This window comes from Ranitomeya imitator, chromosome 2 (assembly GCF_032444005.1).
Source record: "Ranitomeya imitator isolate aRanImi1 chromosome 2, aRanImi1.pri, whole genome shotgun sequence".
Taxonomy (NCBI): Eukaryota; Metazoa; Chordata; class Amphibia; order Anura; family Dendrobatidae; genus Ranitomeya; species Ranitomeya imitator.
In genome coordinates, this window is record NC_091283.1 from 127,328,832 (window position 1) to 127,354,584 (window position 25,753).

General features: G+C 41.7%; 1 protein-coding gene across 1 annotated transcript; it reads left to right on the forward strand.

Annotated features, from left to right (window-relative positions):
- CDX4 (caudal type homeobox 4) lies at positions 1-25,113 on the forward strand. The gene is made up of 3 exons (XM_069747216.1): positions 1-598; positions 13,096-13,241; positions 24,371-25,113. The coding sequence occupies exons 1-3, from the start codon at positions 175-177 to the stop codon at positions 24,575-24,577; spliced, it is 777 nt and encodes a 258-aa protein (XP_069603317.1). The 5' UTR covers positions 1-174; the 3' UTR covers positions 24,578-25,113.
- The last annotated feature ends 640 nt before the right edge of the window (positions 25,114-25,753 follow it).

The window sequence follows — 25,753 nt, forward strand, 5'->3', positions numbered from 1 at the left end:
GCAATGCTAATGGAATTTCAAAGGAAGAGGCTGCAACCTCCACTTCAGAAAAGATAACTTGGAGCTTCACCACCCGCAAAGACTTGGGAAAAAAAACCTCTCGAAAAATAAATAAGGAAAAGAAAATCTGTGATTTTTGGAATAATCATGTCCTAAGGATAACGACCTTGCATAATGTATGTAAGTTACTTTATGGACCAAGAGAACAGCATGTACCCTGCATGTAGAAAGTACACCAATGGCACTTTACCAGTGCAGCATTTTCCTGCAAATACCCACTACTCTAATTATATGGGATACCATAATGCGCATAGTATGGATGGTCATGGACATCCAGCGAGCTTGTGGGAAAACAATCATGGAATAGCAGTCGAAGAATATAATTATTATGGCCACGGAATCCCTGGAACAAGTTCTTCGGTAATTTCTGGATTGTCTAACGCACACACAACTTATGACTCTCATGACTATAGAGACGTGCACCATCCTGGAGCTGGGGAAGTGCCTATTAATACGGTGAATATACAGCCATCGTCCAATAACCAACGACATCTTCCTTATGATTGGGCAAAGAAAACAATGCACGCAAGTCCTGCAGGTAAGATTCATCCTGGTCTTATTGTACGGAATATAACAATTCAAATTAGGAGAAAATATGGAAATAGCAGAAAAAAGGAGAGATGACAATTTAGGTTATTAAACTGGCAAGCTTAGCTCTCGTTATACCGGTGAGACATTGAGAACCGTGTCCTAACATAGAACAAGCGCAGAATGTGTTCACAGTGTATAAAAGCAAGTAAAAAACAACGATTGAAGCAAGAGATGAGGTCTTAATTCTACCTAAAAGTACAGGTTCAAACTCTACTAATCTACGCACTGAAATACAGATAATAGTGCCATTACCTCTGCACTACATATTCTACGTACACTGCTTATTATCATTAATAGAAAATATAGATGTACATCAGCATTGCCCGCAATGTAAAAATGAAGAAAAATATAAGTTACCCAACAAGTTTAAGTTTTATGGCACTTTCAGGGTGCAATATGTTGCATTATTGGAGTAGATTTTTGAGAGTAAAAATTTGCATTAAAAATAAAGTACGGTAAGTACATTCTATAGATTTCACTGATTTTATTTTAAAAAAGCATGTTAATAAGTGTGGGGTTATTGCCAAGTTTCCTGGTTCTGCTGCAGACAAAACGTATAATGCATCCTAAACCAGGTGTTGATTCTATGTACAGTGCTGTGGAAATGTTTTAAGCACATGTGGTAAAAAATGCTGCAAAGTAAGATTGCTTTAAAATATAGAAGTGTTATTAGTTTATTTTTATCGGTAAACAAAATGCAAAGTGAATGAGCAAATTAGAAATGTAAATCAAATCAAAGTGTGGTGTGATCAACCTTTGCCTTCAAAACAGCATCAATTCTTCTAGATACACTTGTACAAGGTTTTTGAAGGAATTCAGCAGGGAGATTGTTCCAAACATCTTGGAGAACTAACCACAGATCTTCTGTGGATGTAGCTTATACAAATCCTATTTCTTCATGTAATCCCAGACAGACTTGACGATGCTGAGATCAGGGTTCTGCGGGGCCATATTGTCACTTCCACGACTTCTTGTTCTTCTTTACACTGAATATTAATTTTATGATTTATTTTACTTGCTTGAATAGCGCCATTAATTGCCCAGCCCTTTATAGACTTCATCAGCTGTCCCCATTGGGGCACACAATCTAGATGACCTATTAGTACGTTTTTGGAGATAGTTGTTAATGAAATTGGCTGTATGTTTGGGGTCATTGCATGATGGATAAGTATCTGGCTGCATTTCTCAACATTGATGACACTATTAAAAGGAACCTGTCAGGTCCTATAATGGTATTAATTTTCAGATACAAAGTTAATCTGCAGATTAATAGCATTATGAAGGTGCCCAGCCACAGTACTAGGAATCTTCTGCCCAGAAGAAGATTAACTTTATCCCGGGAGCCACCAGCTTTCAGTCATGCAGCCGTGGCCGGATCAATCACCGCATCAGTGTAGAGCCGGCTGTCAGTCAGGGCCATGGAGAATTTGCAGCCTCCTCTCTCAGTGCTGTGACCATAATTGCTCCAGGCACGCCTTCATGACTGGAGCCAGTGGCTCCTGGGAGAAGTAAAGTTAATTTTCTCCTGGGTGCCATGCTTTTAGTACTTCCACAATGCTATTAGATTAACCCTATGTCTGCAGGTTAATAGAGTTACCACCAGACCTGATGGGTTCCTTTTAACCCTGACCAAATTCACAACTCCATTTGCTGAAATGCAGCCCCAAATTATAAAGAACTTCCACAATGCTTCACTTTGGTCTGCCATCTCTCATTACTGCACTGATCTCCATTCCAGTGAACAAACTGCTTTCTGTTACAGCTAAATACTTCACATTTTGGTCCATCCGACCAAAGCACCTTCTGCCATTTTCATGTACTCCAGTGCCTATGATTCTGTGCATAGTTTTCTTTCTTGGCCTTGTTTTCACGTTGAAGGTAAATTTTTTACAGCAATTCTTCCAGTCTTCTGCTAACAGTAGCCAGATGAAAATAGGTGCAAACCTTTCAGTTGCTGCACTAAGTTAACTTGGTCGACCGCTGCATCTACGGTCCGCAACGCTGTCCACTTCTTGGTGTCCTTAATGCTGACAAAAAGAGGCAGATACTTAAGTATCCATCATACAATACCATCAAGGATGTGCCTGGATGGCGTAAAATTTATTTTGCGGTACAACAACCGTCCCAAACATAAAGTACAGCCAGTGTCATTAAGAACTAGTGTCAGCGTAAAGAAGAACGAGGAGTCCTGAAAGTGATGAAATGGCCCCACACTCAGACCAGACCTCAGCATCATTCAATCTGTCTGGGAGTACATGAAGACACAGAAGGATTTGTGCAAGAGACATCCACAGAAGATCTGGGGTTAGTTCTCCAAGATGTTTGTAAATGTAGGTTTTCTCAACACAGTAGGGGAAATATCATGGCACTCAAAACCGTGGGATGCAAGGTAATATACAGCAATGTTGTGGATAAGAAGTTTCCTGCTAAATAAAATTAGAAAGGTTCCAGTAATTGTACCCTAATCATTTATAAGGACTTTGTGCCTTATAGACATTAAATGCCCTTTGTTTGCTAAAACAATCGTTTGTCCGAATTAACGATCGATGTTGATTGATCGATGCTGATCGATTTTTGATTAGGCCTCATTCACACGTCTGATTTTTCTCTGTACGAGAAAAACGTACCGATTATTCTGTTTAGACTTTGATCAGAGTTTGAATAGAATGTGTCCCGAGTGTCATCCTTTTTTCTCATACATGGAGAAATAAAAAACAAAATTTCTCCACCTTCTCTTTTCTGAAAATCCATCAAAATCGGACCTCTCTCAGATGTTAGCTGAGTGGGGGCCGATTTTCTCACAGACCCACTGACTATTTTAATCTGACCCTTGGATCAAAATCGGATATGTCTCTTCGATTCTCTTCTCGGTTTGCGAAAAATCATGGACGCACATGTATCCATGAAAAACATAGATGGCACTCGTATGCAAAAATCAGACATCTGTATGAGCCCTTAACCCCTCTGTGACCTTAGACGTACTATCCCGTCGAGGTGCCCTGGGCTTATCTGACCCTGGACGGGACAGTACGTCATAGCCGATCGGCCGCGCTCACGGGGGGAGCGCGGCCGATCGCGGCCGGGTGTCAGCTGCTTATCGCAGCTGACATCCGGCACTATGTGCCAGGAGCGGTCACGGACCGCCCCCGGCACATTAACCCCTGGCACACCGCGATCAAAGATGATCGCGATGTGCCGGCGGTGCATGGAAGCACCGCGCAGGGAGGGGGCTCCCTGCGGGCTTCCCTGAGCCCCCCGCAGCAACGCGATGTGATCGCGTTGCTGCGAGGGTCTCCTCACCTCCCTCCCTGCTCGAGCCCCGGATCCAAGATGGCCGCGGATCCGGGTCCTGCAGGGAGGGAGGTGGCTTCACAGAGCCTGCTCAGAGCAGGCACTGTGAAGCAGCCTGCACTCCTATCAGATCAGTGATCTGACAGAGTGCTGTGCAAACTGTCAGATCACTGATCTGTGATGTCCCCCCCTGGGACAAAGTAAAAAAGTTAAAAAAATTTTTTCCATATGTGTAAAAAAAATAAAAAAAAATATTCCAAAATAATGAAAAAAAAAAAAAATATTATTCCCATAAATACATTTCTTCATCTAAATAAAAAAAAAAAAACAATAAAAGTACACATATTTAGTATCGCCGCGTCCGTAACGACCCGACCTATAAAACTGTCCCACTAGTTAACCCCTTCAGTAAACACCGTAAGAAAAAAAAAAAAAAAAAAACGAGGCAAAAAACAACGCTTTATTATCATACCGCCGAACAAAAAGTGGAATAACACGCGATCAAAAGGACAGATATAAATAACCATGGTACCGCTGAAAGCGTCATATTGTCCCGCAAAAAAAGAGCCGCCATACAGCATCATCAGCAAAAAAATAAAAAAGTTATAGTCCTGAGAATAAAGCGATGCAAAAATAATTATTTTTTCTGTAAAATAGTTTTTATCGTATAAAAGCGCCAAACCATAAAAAAATGATATAAATGAGGTATCGCTGTAATCGTACTGACCCGAAGAATAAAACTGATTTATCAATTTTACCAAACGCGGAACGGTATAAACGCCTCCCACAATAGAAATTCATGAATAGCTGGCTTTTGGTCATTCTTCCTCACAAAAATCGGAATAAAAAGCGATAAAAAAATGTCACGTGCCCAAAAATGTTTTCAATAAAAACGTCAACTCGTCCCGCAAAAAACAAGACCTCACATGACTCTGTGGACCAAAATATGGAAAAATTATAGCTCTCAAAATGTGGTATTGCAAAAAATATTTTTTGCAATAAAAAGGGTCTTTCAGTGTGTGACGGCTGCCAATCATAAAAATCCGCTAAAAAACTCGCTATAAAAGTAAATCAAACCCCCCTTCATCACCCCCTTAGTTAGGGAAAAATAAAAAAAAATGTATTTATTTCCATTTTCCCATTAGGGCTAGGGTTAGGGTTAGGGTTAGGGCTAGGGTTAGGGCTAGGGTTAGGGCTAGGGCTAGGGTTAGGGCTAGGGTTAGGGTTAGGGTTAGGGCTAGGGTTAGGGCTAGGGTTAGGGCTAGGGTTAGGGCTAGGGTTAGGGCTAGGGTTAGGGTTAGGGTTAGGGCTAGGGTTAGGGTTAGGGCTAGGGTTAGGGTTAAGGCTAGGGTTAGGGTTAGGGCTAGGGTTAGGGTTAGGGCTAGGGTTAGGGCTAGGGTTAGGGTTAGGGTTGGGGCTACAGTTAGGGTTGGGGCTAAAGTTAGGGTTAGGGTTTAGATTACATTTACAGTTGGGAATAGGGTTGGGATTAGGGTTAGGGGTGTGTCAGGGTTAGAGGTGTGGTTAGGGTTACCGTTGGAATTAGGGTTAGGGGTGTGTTTAGATTAGGGTTTCAGTTATAATTGGGGGGTTTCCACTGTTTCGGCACATCAGGGGCTCTCCAAACACGACATGGCGTCCGATCTCAATTCCAGCCAATTCTGCGTTGAAAAAGTAAAACAGTGCTCCTTCCCTTCCGAGCTCTCCTGTGTGCCCAAACAGGGGTTTACCCCAACATATGGGGTATCAGCGTACTCAGGACAAATTGGACAACAACTTTTGTGGACCAATTTCTCCTGTTACCCTTGGGAAAATACAAAACTGGGGGCTAAAAAATAATTTTTGTGGGAAAACAAAAAGATATTTTATTTTCACGGCTCTGCGTTATAAACTGTAGTGAAACACTTGGGGGTTCAAAGTTCTCACAACACATCTAGATAAGTTCATTGAGGGGTCTAGTTTCCAATATGGGGTCACTTGTGGGGGGTTTCTACTGTTTAGGTACATTAGGGGCTCTGCAAACGCAATGTGACGCCTGCAGACCATTCCATCTAAGTCTGCATTCCAAATGGCGCTCCTTCCCTTCCGAACCCTCCCATGCGCCCAAACGGTGGTTCCCCCCCACATATGGGGTATCAGCGTACTCAGGACAAATTGGACAACAACATTTAGGGTCCAATTTCTCCTGCTAACCTTGGAAAAATACAAAACTGGGGGCTAAAATATAATTTTTGTGGAAAAAAAAATATTTTTTATTTGCATGGCTCTGCGTTATAAACTGTAGTGAAATACTTGGGGGTTCAAAGCTCTCACAACACATCAAGATGAGTTCCTTAGGGGGTCTACTTTCCAAAATGGTGTCACTTGTGGGGGGTTTCTACTGTTTAGGTACATTAGGGGCTCTGCAAACGCAATGTGACGCCTGCAGACCATTCCATCTAAGTCTGCATTCCAAATGGCGCTCCTTCCCTTCCGAACCCTCCCATGCGCCCAAACGGTGGTTCCCCCCCACATATGGGGTATCAGCGTACTCAGGACAAATTGGACAACAACTTTTGAGGTCCAATTTCTTCTCTTACCCTTGGAAAAATAAAAAATTGGGGGCAAAAATATAATTTTTGTGAAAAAATATGATTTTTTATTTTTACGGTTCTGCATTATAAACTTCTGTGAAGCACTTGGTGGGTCAAAGTGCTCACCACACATCCAGATAAGTTCCTTAGGGGGTCTACTTTCCAAAATGGTGTCACTTGTGGGGGGTTTCAATGTTTAGGCACATCAGTGGCTCTCCAAACGCAACATGGCGTCCCATCTCAATTCCTGTCAATTTTGCATTGAAAAGTCAAATAGCGCTCCTTCCCTTCCGAGCTCTCCCATGCGCCCAAACAGTGGTTTACTGCCACATATGGGGTATCAGCGTACTCAGGACAAATTGGACAACAACTTTTTGGGTCCAATTTCTCCTGTTACCCTTGGTAAAATAAAACAAATTGGAGCTGAAGTAAATTTTTTGTGTAAAAAAGTTAAATGTTCATTTTTATTTAAACATTCCAAAAATTCCTATTAAACACCTGAAGGGTTAATAAACTTCTTGAATGTGGTTTTGAGCACCTTGAGGGGTGCAGTTTTTAGAATGGTGTCACACTTGGGCATTTTCTATCATATAGACCCCTCAAAATGACTTCAAATGAGACGTGGTCCCTAAAAAAAAATGGTGTTATAAAAATGAGAAATTGCTGGTCAACTTTTAACCCTTATAACTCCCTAACAAAAAAAAAATTGGTTCCAAAATTATGCTGATGTAAAGGAGACATGTGGGAAATGTTACTTATTAAGTATTTTGTGTGACATATCTCTGTGATTTAATTGCATAAAAATTCAAAGTTTGAAAATTGCGAAATTTTCAAAATTTTCGCCAAATTTCCGTTTTTTTCACAAATAAACGCAGGTACTATCAAAGAAATTTTACCACTATCATGAAGTACAATATGTCACGAGAAAACAATGTCAGAATCACCAGGATCCGTTGAAGCGTTTCGGAGTTATAACCTCATAAAGGGACAGTGGTCAGAATTGTAAAAATTGGCCTGGTCATTAACGTGCAAACCACCCTTGGGGGTAAAGGGGTTAATGTGTATTAATTTGTATTAGTTTTACAATAAGCAAAATTAAATAAAAGTTGTTACATTCAACTCAGTTTGGGAAATAACTTCCGATTCATCATTAATACACACTTATACTGTAGTTTAACATGTTTGACATACGGTATATGGATATTCAACTAACCCAATACAATATAGTCAGATAATTTATTACTGGGGGGGGATTGTCCACTAGATGTCCATTAGTTTGGCTTCCCACATAAGAAAGCAGTCAGCCAAACACTTGATGATTAGTATTAAAGACTAATGTGGATATTATTTATGGGAACATCAACAGACTGGAAAGCTTAAAAACCAACTAGCCAATCTTTCAACAGACTTACCTTTTATATATTTGATTTCCGATTCCTGGCCATCTTTTCAGGCTCTGCTGACTCCTGTATAAACCAACATTTAACAAACATTTAACAAATGAACGTTTAACAATTCCCCAAAGATACCGAGCTTTAATTGGTCACAGAACAAAACAGATATTCAATGAAAATAGGCAATAATAGTATACTAGAAATATGTTGCGATCACCCAACATATTTGCAATTAAAATCTGATAACTACATTTCAATAAATGCTCCACTGTGAATGGTATGTGTTACATCAGTTTAAATTCATCAGTTCTAGGAAAGAAAAGTGGTCCAATTAAGGCATCTTTAGAATGACAGATGTCATCCGATGAAACAGGTCAAACAAGCAGTAGCTAGTGTAGATATACCGGTAGAGCCTGTGCTGGCTCATCACTAGGAGATAACAGTCTTTTTATTCTCGCATTTATAACAAATTTACAGCCAATCTGTCAAATCTTTTGGAAGAAAGTGACAGGATCTAGCGGTGCTATATAATAATAATAATCTTAATTTATATTATTTATGTTATTTATATAACACTCTCATTCGAACTACGACTGCCTGGTTTTTGTGCCGAGGATCCAGTTGCACCTGAGTTCTGTTGCCTGATGCACTAGCACCAAGGATCTTCAAGTTACTTTTCTAACTACAGCTTCTTGAGTGTGCCAAGTCTATATATACACAGCTAGTGACAGCAGCTAGTAACATCTATTAGAATTAGAGTAGTAGTCCCCCGTAACAGAACAGATGAGGCAATAACTTAGGCTGTGTTCACATGTCCAGTAATTAGCATCAGTCTCAAATGGACTCAACTGGTTTAAATTGAAACTGATAAAAAACTGATCCGTTCACAATCACTTCGGTGATTTAAGAAACAGATCCAGCAGCAATATATATATATATTTTTTAGCAGGACAAAATATTTGTCCAGATGTTTTTGTAAGGGCTAAAAATAAACCTTATATCTGTTAGATCAATGTGTATAATCCTTGAAGTCAATGTGAACAGATCCGTTTGAAACTGATCTAGTGTTTTTTTTTGGTTTGTTTAGTTTTCTAGATCCATTTGGAATGGATGATTACTGGACTTTTAATTCAGACTAAGTTCACATGTCCAGTAATCATTGATGTGAAAAGGATCCAGCAGCAGTTGTATAAGGCAATGGGGGACTTTAACTACCCGGATATTAACTGGGAAACAGAAACCTGTGAAACCCATAAAGGCAACAGGTTTCTTCTAATAACCAAGAAAAATTATCTTTCACAATTGGTGCAGAATCCAACCAGAGGAGCAGCACTTTTAGACCTAATACTATCTAATAGACCTGACAGAATAACAAATCTGCAGGTGGTCGGGCATCTAGGAAATAGCGAGCACAATATTGTACAGTTTCACCTGTCTTTCACTAGGGGGACTTGTCAGGGAGTCACAAAAACACTGAACTTTAGGAAGGCAAAGTTTGACCAGCTTAGAGATGCCCTTAATCTGGTAGACTGGGACAATATCCTCAGAAATAAGAATACAGATAATAAATGGGAAATGTTTAAGAACATCCTAAATAGGCAGTGTAAGCGGTTTATACCTTGTGGGAATAAAAGGACTAGAAATAGGAAAAACCCAATGTGGCTAAACAAAGAAGTAAGACAGGCAGTTAACAGTAAAAAGAAAGCATTTGCACTACTAAAGCAGGATGGCACCATTGAAGCTCTAAAAAACTATAGGGAGAAAAATACTTTATTTAAAAAACTAATTAAAGCTGCCAAAAAGGAAACAGAGAAGCACATTGCTAAGGAGAGTAAAACGAATCCCAAACTGTTCTTCAACTATATCAATAGTAAAAGAATAAAAACTGAAAATGTAGGCCCCTTAAAAAATAGTGAGGAAAGAATGGTTGTAGATGACGAGGAAAAAGCTAACATATTAAACACCTTCTTCTCCACGGTATTCACGGTGGAAAATGAAATGCTAGGTGAAATCCCAAGAAACAATGAAAACCCTATATTAAGGGTCACCAATCTAACCCAAGAAGAGGTGCGAAACCGGCTAAATAAGATTAAAATAGATAAATCTCCGGGTCCGGATGGCATACACCCACGAGTACTAAGAGAACTAAGTAATGTAATAGATAAACCATTATTTCTTATTTTTAGGGACTCTATAGTGACAGGGTCTGTTCCGCAGGATTGGCGCATAGCAAATGTGGTGCCAATATTCAAAAAGGGCTCTAAAAGTGAACCTGGAAATTATAGGCCAGTAAGTCTAACCTCTATTGTTGGTAAAATATTTGAAGGGTTTCTGAGGGATGTTATTCTGGATTATCTCAATGATAATAACTGTTTAACTCCATATCAGCATGGGTTTATGAGAAATCGCTCCTGTCAAACCAATCTAATCAGTTTTTATGAAGAGGTAAGCTATAGGCTGGACCACGGTGAGTCATTGGACGTGGTATATCTCGATTTTTCCAAAGCGTTTGATACCGTGCCGCACAAGAGGTTGGTACACAAAATGAGAATGCTTGGTCTGGGGGAAATTGTGTGTAAATGGGTTAGTAACTGGCTTAGTGATAGAAAGCAGAGGGTGGTTATAAATGGTATAGTCTCTAACTGGGTCGCTGTGACCAGTGGGGTACCGCAGGGGTCAGTATTGGGACCTGTTCTCTTCAACATATTCATTAATGATCTGGTAGAAGGTTTACACAGTAAAATATCGATATTTGCAGATGATACAAAACTATGTAAAGCAGTTAATACAAGAGAAGATAGTATTCTGCTACAGATGGATCTGGATAAGTTGGAAACTTGGGCTGAAAGGTGGCAGATGAGGTTTAACAATGATAAATGTAAGGTTATACACATGGGAAGAAGGAATCAATGTCACCATTACACACTGAATGGGAAACCACTGGGTAAATCTGACAGGGAGAAGGACTTGGGGATCCTAGTTAATGATAAACTTACCTGGAGCAGCCAGTGCCAGGCAGCAGCTGCCAAGGCAAACAGGATCATGGGGTGCATTAAAAGAGGTCTGGATACACATGATGAGAGCATTATACTGCCTCTGTACAAATCCCTAGTTAGACCGCACATGGAGTACTGTGTCCAGTTTTGGGCACCGGTGCTCAGGAAGGATATAATGGAACTAGAGAGAGTACAAAGGAGGGCAACAAAATTAATAAAGGGGATGGGAGAACTACAATACCCAGATAGATTAGCGAAATTAGGATTATTTAGTCTAGAAAAAAGACGACTGAGGGGCGATCTAATAACCATGTATAAGTATATAAGGGGACAATACAAATATCTCGCTGAGGATCTGTTTATACCAAGGAAGGTGACGGGCACAAGGGGGCATTCTTTGCGTCTGGAGGAGAGAAGGTTTTTCCACCAACATAGAAGAGGATTCTTTACTGTTAGGGCAGTGAGAATCTGGAATTGCTTGCCTGAGGAGGTGGTGATGGCGAACTCAGTCGAGGGGTTCAAGAGAGGCCTGGATGTCTTCCTGGAGCAGAACAATATTGTATCATACAATTAGGTTCTGTAGAAGGACGTAGATCTGGGGATTTATTATGATGGAATATAGGCTGAACTGGATGGACAAATGTCTTTTTTCGGCCTTACTAACTATGTTACTATGTTACTATGTTACTATGTTACAATGTCTAGTGATCATCTGTAAGATCAGATCCAGTAGTAATACGTTTTTCTTTCATTTGAAAAGGATCCGTTTTTTTTTTTTCTTACTGGATCAGTTTCAAATTGAAAAAGTTGTGTCTGCATAACGTTTCTGGCAGCGGATTGCTGCTGGATCAGTTCTACCAGATGATTATTAGACATGTGAATATAGTCTTAGGCCTCTTTCACACTTGAGTCTTTTAGCATCAGTTTGAATCTGCCGTTTTCATCAAATAGCGGGTCCGCCATTTTTTTTTTTGGCGGATCCGCTATTTTCCCATAGACTTGCATTAGCGACAGATTGTGGCGGATGGTCGTCCGTTCCATCCGCCATGTGACGGATCCGTTGAAATTTGGCGGACGTCATCTAGACATTGACGGACATTGCAACGTTTTTTGTCTGCGCCAAAATGGCGGTTCATGACGGATCCATCACGTCCTCCATTTCCTAGAATGGTCGCCTATGGGCGACGGATCCGTCACAACTGTCATTTGGCGGATCCGTCACCCCAATCCGCTTTTTCAATTGAGCATGCTCCAAAAAGTAGATACTTTTCCCAGATACACGGATGCGTAAAAAAACGGATCCGTTAGAACCGTTTTTCTCAACAATTGTGACGGATCCGTCGATCCGTCACGATGTCGGAGCAGACTGACGCCAAACAACTGAAGTTTGAAAGAAGCCTTAGCCGTACAAAAAAGTTGTGTAGACTTCTTTTTTGTCTGGCTAAAAAAAAACAGATTGCAACTAGATGCATTTTTTTTACATCGAGGTCTTTAAATAGCCATCAGTTTTTCTTCCATTTGAATCGGATCTGGTTTTTTTAGCTTCAAACGGATGATTAGTGGACATGTGAACTTAGCCCTAAGCTACAGAAGGACGAGCAAGTCACTTCAAGCTCGTGGGGGATGTTTAGAAGGAAGTTCCCTCTTCGTGATCATAGTTTTTTTTACCTAAAAGTTGTTGGGTTAAAGACTTTAGTATATGTAAAATGCAACACTTGCTGCTACAATTTGCAGCATCAAGCAGTAATTAGCTCATAAATTAGGTCTACACATCTGTATGAGAGGTGTAACACTGAAAGCAGCTTTACTACAATAGTGGAACTTAGCGAGTGTAACCTCAGATGACTATAAAACACAACTGAGACTAGCCACCTAACAAAAAGATGTTTTGTGTGCATATTGCAAAGTAGACATTAGGGTCTGTTCACACCATGTTTTCCGTCTACAGTTAAAGTATGGTATTCATAGTATAACATAATTTATATAATATACTGTATCACGGTGTATATCCGTTCATTAAATAAGAGAAAAGTCGGCCTATGTACACTGCATTGTTTGCAGTGGTCTTTGTGAGGCTAAAGTCCCCAATACACATGGAGATGAAAGTCGGACAAAGTTTTACAAGCGGTCAATCAACAATGTCCACAATGTGTAAAACAAATGCCATTTCATTTTCTTTATCTTGCACAGGAAAGACAAGAACAAAAGAGAAATACAGAGTGGTGTATACAGATCATCAGAGATTACAGCTCGAGAATGAATTTCTCTCCAACAGATATATAACTATTCGACGAAAATCTGAAATTGCCTTGAATCTGGGCTTATCTGACAGACAGGTATGCAGGCAAGCAATTGTCTAGAGATGCATTTAGACGGGTTGAGAATGGTTGCTGATTATTTGCCCGTATAGACATGTTGGTGATCGCCTGATGAACAAGCAAAATTCTTATTTAGTATGTGATTAGATTGTCGATTTCAGCATAACAATTGTTATCGGCAGCGCATTGCCCTTGTACACAGGAGATGAGCTGCCGATGACATTGTGCCGCTATGATTGCATTAACAATCTTTTTTTGCCATTAATTTTCATTGATTTGTATGAACAGGACAAAAAACAAGCACCGAACGACTTGTATAGAGTTGAATGGCACTCGTTAATGGGTTGAAATTGTCCCATATCAAATGCACAATTATATTCATACAAATGTACAAATCTGGAACACAGCACCCATGGCCGGCTTGGAACCTATAGTGTACTTTTGACCGTGTCCAATTTCATATGGAAGCAGTTTATCTTCTCATACATTTAGGCTGTGTGCACACGTTCTTGATTTTTCACGTTTTTCGCTAAAAAACATGATAAAACCGCAAAAAAAATGCATCCATTAAGCATCCTATTAATAGAATGCAATCTGCAATTTTTTCCGCGAAAAAAAACGCATCACGGTAAAAAACGCAGCATGTTCATTAATTTTGCAGATTTTTTGCAGATTTCCAGCTATTTAATACATTTGGGAAGCTCCGGAAAAAAAATGCAAAAAAATGAACAAAAACGCGAAACAAACGAATCCTGACGTGTGCACATAGCCTCAAATGTAATTCACAAGAAAAAAATGTAGACATGTAGCTTTGTAGTGCAGTGGTCATGTTCCATGATTTGTGAATCATACAGCCAGTATTGCATTATCATTGTCTTGTTATATTGTGCTGTTTCGTTGCTATGCAATAAGGTTTGCCCTCTTTAGGCCGGGATCACACATGCGCGAAATACGTCCGAGTCTCGCATGGCAATACCCGGCATTGCCGCCGTCACTCAGGAGCGGAGAGTGCGGCCGCATAGCAATACATGGAGCCTCACGCTTCACTCCAGAGAGACGGCGGCAGTGCTGGGGATTACCATGCGAGACTCGGACGTATTTCTCGCATGTGTGATCCCGGCCTTAGAAGTTTGCTCTTCCGCTCTCCCTGTCTGTCTCTGATATAGCTCTGATGGCAGCAACTCCTCCCTTCTTCTTCATTCTTCTTCCTCATTCACCATCTACCAGCCATCTGCTTTTATCTGCTGTATGTGTGCATATTTACAAGAATTTCGCTGGAAAATAAACCTTCTGGAATTTTCATACGTGCCTCCTACAGTCGAGTTAAAACTATCTGAGGACATCATCACTACCTGTCAGTACAGTTTAAAAGAGACAGCCTAGAATCTATGTCTCACATCGCCCTACGCTTGCAGCTTAGTCATGGAGTCAGAATAGTAAAAAACACTTTTGCCAGATACATCTGTAAAACTAGTCTACAGCTTCTCTAAAGATACAGAACAGTCATCAGAGCATCTGCTTTCAGCATACAAGAAATCATCCGTGTTTGTAAGCATACCAGCACAGTCCCTCCTCCAGCTTCCAGAAATCAGCAGCTCTCGTCATAACTTGATTCTACCTGTGAATTACAAAGGCTGAGGGAAAGACTACATGATCTCTACCAGATCCACTGTTATTTCAAGAATGTATAGAGCTTAATGCACAGTCCAGTGAGAAGGCAAACGATCTACAAAAATTAAATGGAAAGTTAGAGAGAACTTTGAATCCATTAAACATGAACTTTCTTGTGCTAGTCACATCAAAGGCATCTCATAGCCTGCCTCTCTCCATCTACCACCAGAAGGAGCCCTAGGACAACTATGCTCAGTTTATGAAACCTATGCCAGAAAGACAAATGAATACATTACAGTTCTGAAGAGGCTTAATATATCTGATTCTCTTGAAGAGCTGCAGGTTTTCCAACAACTTAACTCTGAGAGAGAATGACATGTAATGATTATTTGTGCAATTCTTGCCTCTGCCTTGGCTTTAATATTCGAGACGTCATCTCACATTGCTGGGTCCACCAGGCAGTCAAAATGATCATCTAAGTCTCGCTCTTCGAAATCTTCAACGCTAAGAGCACGTGTAGAAGCCGAAGGCTACTAAGGTTCAAGCCGCTTTCATGCAAAGAAAACTGAGATGGAAGTGAAAGAAGGCAGGAAGCCAGCGGAGCATGCAAGAAGGCAGAAATGGAAGCCAGTGCAGCATGCAAACAGGCAGAAATAGAGGCCCTAAAGAAGGAATGTGAACGCGCCACAGCCATGGCAAGGTTAAAGTTCCTGGAACAAGCTATAGGTGGGAGCCAATGAGGCAGCATCAGTTTAAGTGATTTTGATACTGAAGCTTACAAGCTTAAGCTTACAAGAGACTATATACTGCACCAAAATAGTGCACCCCTGATTCCAACAATCATTCCGGACGGCACAGATATTCTTCGAAGGTAACAGGACTCAGATCGTTCATCAGCATCCTGCCTTCAAGGTCAGTACAACGCACTGCCAACCTTTTAGCCTGGAACTCGTTTATGCAACATACCAGGCCCCTACACCTCACCAAACCCTATAACAGAAGCACACATGCAAGCCAATATGCAGGCAAATCATCATTGCTCCGGTCAGCCACACAGCCCCAGCTCTATGCGTAGCAGAAACTAAGCATATTAAACCAGTCACTAGACTGAATGCCTATGCTGCACCATACTTTCCTGTGTTCCTAGGTCAAAACACCACCGAAGATATGAATAACACTACTCATCCAGCAACTGTCTTTCCAAAATCAGAAAAAACTGACATGTCTGTATTTGCAAGGTACATGGTTCCCGCGAACTTACTAAGACAGGTCTCACAAGGTTCGATGATCAATCTGAAAACTACAGAGGTTGGAAATGTGCCTTTAGAACCGTAAATAGTGACCTCGGCATCACTGCTGCTGAAGAGCTAGATCTGCTGATCAGGTTTCTCGGGTCACAATCCACAGATCGAGTCAAGAGATTTAGATCTGTCCACATCAGTAATCCAGGCTTTGGTCTCATGGTTGTTTGGGAGAGAACAAAGCTATGGCAGTCCTGGAGCCATAGAAAATGCACTGTTCAAGCAACTACACGATTTTCCAAAAATATCCAGTAAGGACAGTTCAAAATTCCAAGAGCTCAGTGACCTTCTGTTAGAGCTCCAGTTGGTCACAGCAGACATGCACCTAACTGGCCTTAGCTACCTGAACACGTACCCTAAAGACAAAACCTGAGAAGGAAAAACATTTTGTTGACTTCATGCAGAATATCTTCCTCAGAGGCCATGCAGAGCCTGCACCGCCACTGAAAGAAGGAGAAGAATGCTGGAACCCTCCATCCTTTGGTGTCTATCACCCTCGCAAACCTGACCAAATCAGAGTGATGTTTGACTCCAGTGCTCAGTGTGAAGGCATCTCTCTCAATAGCCTGCTCATCACTGGGCCTAACCTAAACAACAGCCTTATAGGAGTGCTGATCTGTTTAAGACAACAACCTGTTGCAGTAATGGCCGACATTCAGTAAATGTTACATTGTTTTATCCTGAGAGAAGATAGTAGAAATTACCTCAGGTTCTTATGGCACAAGGATAATGATGTCCACAATGAGGTTGTAGACTACTGAATGAAGGTACATGTTTTCAGGAAGAGCACCTCACCTGCTGTAGCAATCTATGGACTGAGATGAACAGCCCAGGAAGGTGAGAGAGAGAGTATGGATCTGATGTCCTTTTTTTGAGGAAAATAACTTCTGTATAGACGATGGGATTAAATCTCTGCCACAAGAAAAGAGGCAATTGATCTGCTCTCTAGAACATAGGAAATGCTGTCTGTAGCAAACCTCAGTCTTCACAAGGATATCTCCAACAGCCAGGAGATAATGAATGAATTCCCATCTGAGGACCACACGACGAGCTTAAAGGACCTCAATCTGGGTTCTGATGTTCCTCCTATGCAAAGCAGCCTTGGTCTGCTTTGGGACATTGAACAGGGCACGTTCACATTCCGGGTGTCAGTCTGTGACAAACCCTTCACCAAAAGAGGAGTCTTATATGTTGTGAACAGCATCTATGATCTGCTCGGGTTTGTAGCACCTATTACTATTCAAGGCAAGATACTGTTGAGACAGTTGACCACTGAGAGCATGGATTGGGACATGGGCTACAGTCCCAGAATCAACAAAGGTGGGAGACATGGAAGAAGTCTCTGAAGGTCTTAGGACATCTCCAAGGCCCATGTTGTTATTTCTTGAAGTTGATTTCAGCTGCTATCATGAAGGAGGTTTATATCTTCTTGGACGCATCTACAGAGGCAATAGCTGCAGCTGCCTACCTGAAGACCTCAGAAGCCAACAAGGTACATTGTTGATTTGTCCTGGACAAGGCCAAACTAGCCCCAAAGCCTGCACACTCTGTACCAGTGTTTGTCCTTGCAGTCATCTTCAGGCTTTCTACATGAGAACCCTTGTTTTGTTGATGCAAGCAGCACATATAAACTTGAGGAAACAGGTGCCGATGGGGAAATCAGACCAGCCATCTCTACACTCAGCACATCTGTGGTACTACCGTTGAAACTGAGGCTTCATCCCTCTGGACAATTCTCGAGCTGGTCGTCAGTCGTGCAGGCAGGTATTCACCTGACTTATATCGCCAAGTGCTTCATTAGAGAAGGCATCACGTGAAGCAGGACACAGCTTACGGCTGGAAGCATGCCGCCATATACCTCCACCTGTGTTATGACATGGAACTTTCACCATTGGATTGTTGGGTTGGTGGAAGTGTTTGCATGTTGCAGCTTTCCCAATCCGAAGATGGGTTTTGCAATTGGTCTTGTATTATAGTACTTTTTTGGACTTCAGGCCATCAACCAGACAGTATTGCATTATCATTGTGTTGTTATACACTGCTCAAAAAATAAAAGGAACACTTAAACAACAGAATATAACTCTTAGTAAATCAAACTTCTGTGAAATCAAACTGTCCACTTAAGAAGCAACACTGTCTGACAATCAATTTCACATGCTGTTGTGCAAATGGAAAAGACAACAGATGGAAATTATTGGCAATTATCAAGGCACACTCAATAAAGGAGTGGTTCTGCAGGTGGGGACCACAGACCACATCTCAGTACCAATGCTTTCTGGCTGATGTTTTGGTCAATTTTGAATGTTAGTTGTGCTTTCTCAATCGAGTTAGCATGAGATGGATTCTACAACCCACACAAGTGCCTCAGGTAGTGCAGCTCATCCAGGATGGCACATCAATATGAGCTGTGGCAAGGTTTGCTGTGTCTGTCAGCATAGTGTCCAGAGGCTGGAGGTGCTACCAGGAGACAGGCCAGTACACCAGGAGACATGGAGGGGACCGTAGGAGGTCAACAACCCACCATCAGGACCGCTACCTCAGCCTTTGTGCATGGAGGAACAGGAGGAGCACTGCCAGAGCCCTGCAAAATAACCTCCAGCAGGCCACAAATGTGCATGTGTCTGCACAACGGTTAGAAACCGACTCCATGAGGATGGTCTGAGTGCCCGACGTCCACAGATGGGGGTTGTGCTCATAGCTCAACACCGTGCAGGATGCTTGGCATTTGCCACAGAATACCAGGATTGGCAAATTCGCCAACGGCGCCCTGTGCTCTTCACAGATGAAAGCAGGTTCACACTGAGCACGTGACAGACGTGACAGAGTCTGGAGGCGCCGTGGAGAGCAATCTGCTGCCTGCAACATTCTTCAGCATGACCGATTTGATTTGGCAGTGGCTCAGTAATGGTGTGGGGTGGCATTTCTTTGGAGGGCCGCACAGCCCTCCATGTGCTCACCAGAGGTAGCCTGACTGCCATTAGGTACCGAGATGAGATCCTCAGATCCCTAGTGAGACCATATGCTGGTGCAGTTGGCCCTGGGTTCCTCCTAATGCAGGACAATGCCAGACCTCATGTGGCTGGAGTGTGTCAGCAGTTCCTGCAAGATGAAGGCATTGAAGCTATGGACTGGCCCGCCCATTCCCCAGACCTGAATCCGACTGAACACATTTGGGACATCATGTCTCGCACCATCCACCATCACATTGCACCACAGACTGTCCAGGAGTTAGCAGATGCTTTAGTCCAGATCTGGGAGGAGATCCCTCAGGAGACCATCCGCCGCCTCATCAGGAGCATGCCCAGGCATTGTAGGGAGATCATACAGGCACATGCAGGCCACACACACTACTGAGCATCATTTCCTTGTCTTGAGGCATTTCCACTGAAGTTGGATCAGCCTGTAACTTCATTTTCCACTTTGATTTTGAGCATCATTTCAACTCCAAACCTCCATGGGATTTTAACTGTGATTTACAGTGATCATTTTTAGGTTTTATTGTTTCCAACACATCCCACTATGTAATGAATAAAAATTTACAACTGGAATATTTCATCCAGTGATATCTAGGATGTGGGATTTTAGTGTTCCCTTTATTTTTTTGAGCAGTGTATATTGCTGTTTTGTTGCAATGCAATAAGATTTGCCCTCTTTAGAAGTTTGACCTTCCTTTCTTCCTATCTGTCTCTGATGTAGCTCTGATGTCCGTAACCCCTCCTTTCTGCCTCATTCTTTTCTTATTCACCATCTATCAGCCATCTTAAAAGCTCATGTGTATGCAGACATGCTTCTGAGAAGTCTTTTTTACCTGCTGTATTTATGAACATTTACAAGAATTCAGCTGGAAAATTAACCTTCCTCTTAATCTTCATACGTGCCTCCTATGGTTGAGTTACAACTATCTGAGGACATCACTACATGTGAGTATGGTTTAAAAGAGACAGCCTAGAAACGATGTCTCACCGGGCCTTCCACTTGCAGCTTAGTCACGGTGTCAGAATAGCAGTGTACAGCAGAGACGTGACTTTGTAGTGTAGTGGTGTACAGCAGAGACATGTGGCTTTGTAGTGTAGTGGTGTACAGGAGAGACATGTGGCTTTGTAGTGTAGTGGTGTACAGCAGAGACATGTGGCTTTGAAATGTACAGCAGAGATATTTGACTTTGTAGTGTACAGCAGAGTCATGTGTCTTTGAAGTGTACAGCAGAGACATGTGGCTTTGTAAAGTACCTATGACCTAAGATCATAAAGGGGTGAGCTACCATTTCAAATGTCATTCTTCCCTTGCATATTGTTATTAGTCAGAATAACACTTTCTGACTGGTTCTGCATAAGATATTTATATACATATAGTACAGACCAAAAGTTTGGACACACCTTCTCATTTAAAGATTTTTCTGTATTTTCATGACTATGAAACTTGTACATTCACACTGAAGGCATCAAAACTATGAATTAACACGTGGAATTATATACTTAACAAAAAAGTGTGAAACTGAAATTATGTCTTATATTCTAGGTTCTTCAAAGTAGCCACCTTTTCCTTTGATGACTGTTTTGCACACTCTTGACATTCTCTTGATGAGCTTAAAGAGGTAGTCACTGGGAATGGTTTTCACTTCACAGGTGTGCCCTGACAGGTTTAATAAGTGGGATTTCTTGCTTTATAAATGGGGTTGGGACCATCAGTTCTGTTGAGCAGATGTCTGGTGGATACACAGCTGATAGTCCTACTGAATAGACTGTTAGAATTTGTATTATGGCAAGAAAAAAGCAGCTAAGAAAAACGAGTGGCCATCATTACTTTTAGAAATGAAGATCAGTCAGTCCGAAAAATTGGGAAAATTTTGAAAGTGTCCCCAAGTGCCGTGGCAAAAACCATCAAGCGCTACAAAGAAAGTGGCTCACATGAGGACTGCCCCAGGAAAGGAAGACCAAGAGTCACCTCTGCTTCTGAGGATAAGTTTATCCAAGTCACCAGTCTCAGAAATCGCAGGTTAACAGCAGCTCAGATTAGAGACCAGGTCAATGCCACACAGAGTTCTAGCAGCAGACACATCTCTACAACAACTGTTAAGAGGAGACTTTGTGCAGCAGGCCTTCATGGTAAAATAGCTGCTAGGAAACCACTGCTAAGGACAGGCAACAAGCAGAAGAGACTTGTTTGGGCTAAAGAACACAAGGAATAGACATTAGACCAGTGGAAATCTGTGCTTTTGTCTGATGAGTCCAAATTTGAGATCTTTGGTTCCAACCACCGTGTCTTTGTGCGACGCAGAAAAGGTGAACGGATGGACTCTACATGCCTGGTTCCCACCGTGAAGCATGAAGGAGGTGTGATGGTGTGGGGGTGCTTTGCTGGTGACACTGTTGGGGATTTATTCAAAATTGAAGGCATACTGAACCAGCATGGCTACCACAGCATCTTGTAGCTGCATGCTATTCCATCCGGTTTGCATTTAGTTGGACCATCATTTATTTTTCAACAGGACAATGACCCCAAACACACCTCCAGGCTGTGTAAGGGCTATTTGACCAAGAGGGAGAGTGATGGGGTGCTACGCCAGATGACCTGGCCTCCACAGTCACCAGACCTGAACCCAATCGAGATGGTTTGGGGTGAGCTGGACCGCAGAATGAAGGCAAAAGGGCCAACAAGTGCTAAGCATCTCTGGGAACTCCTTCAAGATTGTTGGAAGACCATTTCCGGTGACTACCTCTTGAAGCTCATTAAGAGAATGCCAAGAGTGTGCAAAGCAGTCATCAAAGCAAAATGTGGCTACTTTAAAGAACTTAGAATATAAGACATATTTTCAGCTGTTTCACACTTTTTTGTTAAGTATATGTGTTCATTCATAGTTTTGATGCCTTCAGTGTGAATGTACAATTTTCATAGTCATGAAAATACAGAAAAATCTTTAAATGAGGTGTGTCCAAACTTTTGGTCTGACAACCAAAAGAGAAAGAAGCCGCTCATAAGAATGCACACCACAAGGCTAGTAAGTAATAAATAGAACAATATACGAATAGAATTTTTATTAGCAAACCACAACTTCAAGAAAAACATAAAACATAATTAAAAACAGTAATACCTCGTACAGTTGGTCCACATATCAATATATCTTGTATAATATAAATATCAAATATAATAAGTCCGCACACCTGATATATAATGGGAGAGCAACCCTCTGGCTCATGGAGCTACCTGCATGATAAATGTTTCATAATGTAGCTCCCTATGGCATGTATAGTCCTGGAACAATAAAGAGGACAACAGCCAAAATAAGGGAGAAAACTCCACACATGGGGGCTAGAGTAGGTAGCAAAAGAATATGCAGTCTAAATGCAACACATGCCGAAAATAAGGCATCATAAGTGTAACGTTACCCACAAAAATAGGAGTAAGAAGGGAGGGAGAGGCCGTCCCTGGGTGCAGACCAACGTGGACCAAGTGATGCGACCCAACGCGTATCGCCCTACAAAGGAGGGCTTCGTCAGGGGAAGATGCTGTTTGCAACAAAGTTCTCATATAAATAGTATTCATGCGGCTCACCTGATGTGCCGCCGTGGGCTGAACACCGGTAAAACCGGAAGTGCGGCGTTGATGAGGGAACGCCCCCAACCCAGATGAGTATGTGATAGATACTCCCCACATTAAGGGGAAAGACAGTGCGCAGATGTCATCAGGCTCTAGCGCTACCGGAAGTGCGGGATAATAACCATATATGGCCACACACGCACTGGGGCTGAACACCGAAAAATACGGAAGTGAAATGCCAATAGGGGAACGCCCCCAATAGGGACGAGGATTAGGCGAACGCCCACCATGATAGGGGGAAGAAGTGCGCGGATGCCATCCGGCAATAGCGCAACCGGAAGTGCAGCCCAGTGACATGTGTAACCAGACAAATGATCCCCGCAATACAGCGGCCGGGCAGAGTAGCGCAGGCGTATATCAAGCACCAGGAAACCACAGCCGATAAGGCTTTGGGACACTAAAGGCAGGCAGTTAACTCCAAAACTGCTGAAAAGAGTAAACATGACACAACAGGAACCCCTAAATAGGTCATAAAACAAAAAATGAGTCATATATACGGGCATAAACAAATGCCCCCATATAATGGCTCATACAATACGGCCAGGTATAAAGGCACATTAAAATTAGTAACGCCTTGACCGATGTGGTGTCAGTGTGGCCTGAACAATTATAAATTGACCTTCTGAAGGGGATTTTTTTTGATTGTATTTTATTTGGCTAGATCAAAAACAAGAAAACCTATAGCCATATATGTATATACTTAAGTAAAGGACGTGCCGAACACCAGTCATATAATTAGCTGACATACCACATTCAACCCCCGGGGGCACATGAACACATGCATAACTCCAAGAGCAAGACCTCACAGACCATACTCAATAAACCATAATATAGCAGAAGAGGGGTTAATGAAAGAATATATAAGCATAAAAAACTTTATTATATTATCATAAATACCAGAAACATGACATGAGAATAATAATAAACCCCATCCATAAATTGCACAATACCCATAGGCCGAAAAAACATACGCAAATCCTCAGGTCCTTGAGTAATGCATGCACCAAGATGATGACGGTCATGTGACATCCAAATAGTCGGCAGAGAGATGCACAGCCTTAAGAGTTATCCAGACATAGATAAAAATTGGTTAAGAAACCCTACCTAAATAACCCCATGAGCCAAAAGAGGGAAAGATAATAAATCCAATAAGTGAAGCAAGTCAGATCCAACACAAGTCAAAACATATTACATGATAGTCCCATAGGAGGAGACACAATAATTTTGTTCCAGCAAAATGCAAGTTCAAATGAATTCCATCAATTGGGAGCAAGGGAGCCATCCACCATCCGTCATATCACTAAGTAGTCCAATGGGAGGAAATGCATAGTCCAGAATACTCCATGGCCATGGATCCAGATACACCGTCCATATATGTATGTCCTCCAAATAGAGAGTCCTGGACATCATAGAAAGCCACCTAAGAGGATATAAATAAAGTAAGCAAAAAAATAAACTTAACCCAAAAAACCAGTAAATAATAATTCCTCATTAAGTCCCGATGGGGCCACCGATCCCAATTGAAAAATCCAGCGGTCTGTACTGTATATGTATAAAAAATAACACTAGAACATAAATTCCATAATTTTACCCTTCTGTTAAATATCTTCTTATTGTGTTTTTATTTAACCATTGCAGGTAAAAATCTGGTTTCAGAACCGTCGAGCCAAGGAAAGAAAATTAATAAAAAAAATAGGACAGCTAGATGGCAATATGTGTTCTGTGCGCAGTGACTCTGGATCAGTCAGCCCAGCGGATATGACGGCCATGTTATACACCCACCCACATGCAATGGGTGGGCTACAGTCCCTGGACACCAGGGAGCAGGTTGCAATATCACAATGAACAGCTTCTTGGCCCCAATAAAAAAATGATATTTTTCTGAGATGCAGAAGCAGGAACAGAACTTATAAGCTAAGCACCAAAATACAGAATGCTGCATGGGAACAACATCCATTCTTTTTGCACTGAAGATTACTTTAAATGGACTCAAAGGATGAGATATCTTTACTGGATAGGTAACGCGTCTTCTAAGATCAGCGTGATAACAAGCAGGGTGAATAAATATGAAGAAAATTACTGTAGAACATTTATTTTTCTTTAAAATAGAACTGTACTTTCCACAAACTTTACATAAGCCAATAGTACAGGTGAATGGAGGAAATGTATCTTATCAGAGAAATCAGCTTCCTTCCACAATTATAAGACACTTCTTTCTCTGCCTCCTGCATTTTGAACTTATCATCCACTGTGAAAAAGCAGCTCAAGTCCGATGGTGGAGAAGTGAAGAGCAGATAAGGGAACGGACAGAAAGCCTTGGTGTAGAGCTCTATACGTGTGTTTAACCTCACATCAGAGCTCGACTTCAGAACAAGACATGTAAAATTAAAAGAGAAAATACACGGCACCCCTGCTGCCAAAAATCCCAGCAGTACCACAGCTATGTGCCGCTGCTGTGCTGTATATGCCTATAACAGACACTCGGGTGCACTAAATCCAGTAATGTATTGAAGTCCAAATGAAAAAAAAACAAAAGTGCACTCACCGGTCTTGAAAACTCCGATCCTTTATTTAGAACATGTGCAGGTAACCATAGGGAGAGCGTGGACAGAAAGGACGACGGCCGTTTCGCGCTGCCGCGCTTGTACGGGTCCTGATGCCGAAAGGAAATGAGGAAGCACCCTTTAACTTCCACTATCAAAAGGGAACTCCCACCTGACGGCACCATGAAAGTAAAAACCCACCCACCAACAAGTGAAACACCGATAACAAAACATATTAGGACAAATTGATAAAATAGCAAAAAAACAACAAAAAAACAAAGCACAAAATATGAAATGCCCAATCTATAACAAAATTAAACAAAAAGAATAGTTACAAAACATTGCCATATCAATCTTCTCATTTAAGCCCAAAGGGCCCATTGCATTAGTACGTAGGCTCCATTTACCCTCTCTTCTCAAAAGGAGTCTGTGGAGGTCCCCTCCTCGTTGCGGCAAAGTGACTTGTTCCAGTCCCGCA

Excerpts from the sequence above, each read along its gene's own strand:
- CDX4 (XM_069747216.1), top strand. The coding sequence starts at position 175 with ATGTATGTAAGTTACTTTATGGACCAAGAGAACAGCATGTACCCTGCA. Across the intron at positions 599-13,095 it reads AATGCACGCAAGTCCTGCAG|GAAAGACAAGAACAAAAGAG; the intron begins GTAAGATTCATC and ends TATCTTGCACAG. Across the intron at positions 13,242-24,370 it reads TGGGCTTATCTGACAGACAG|GTAAAAATCTGGTTTCAGAA; the intron begins GTATGCAGGCAA and ends TAACCATTGCAG.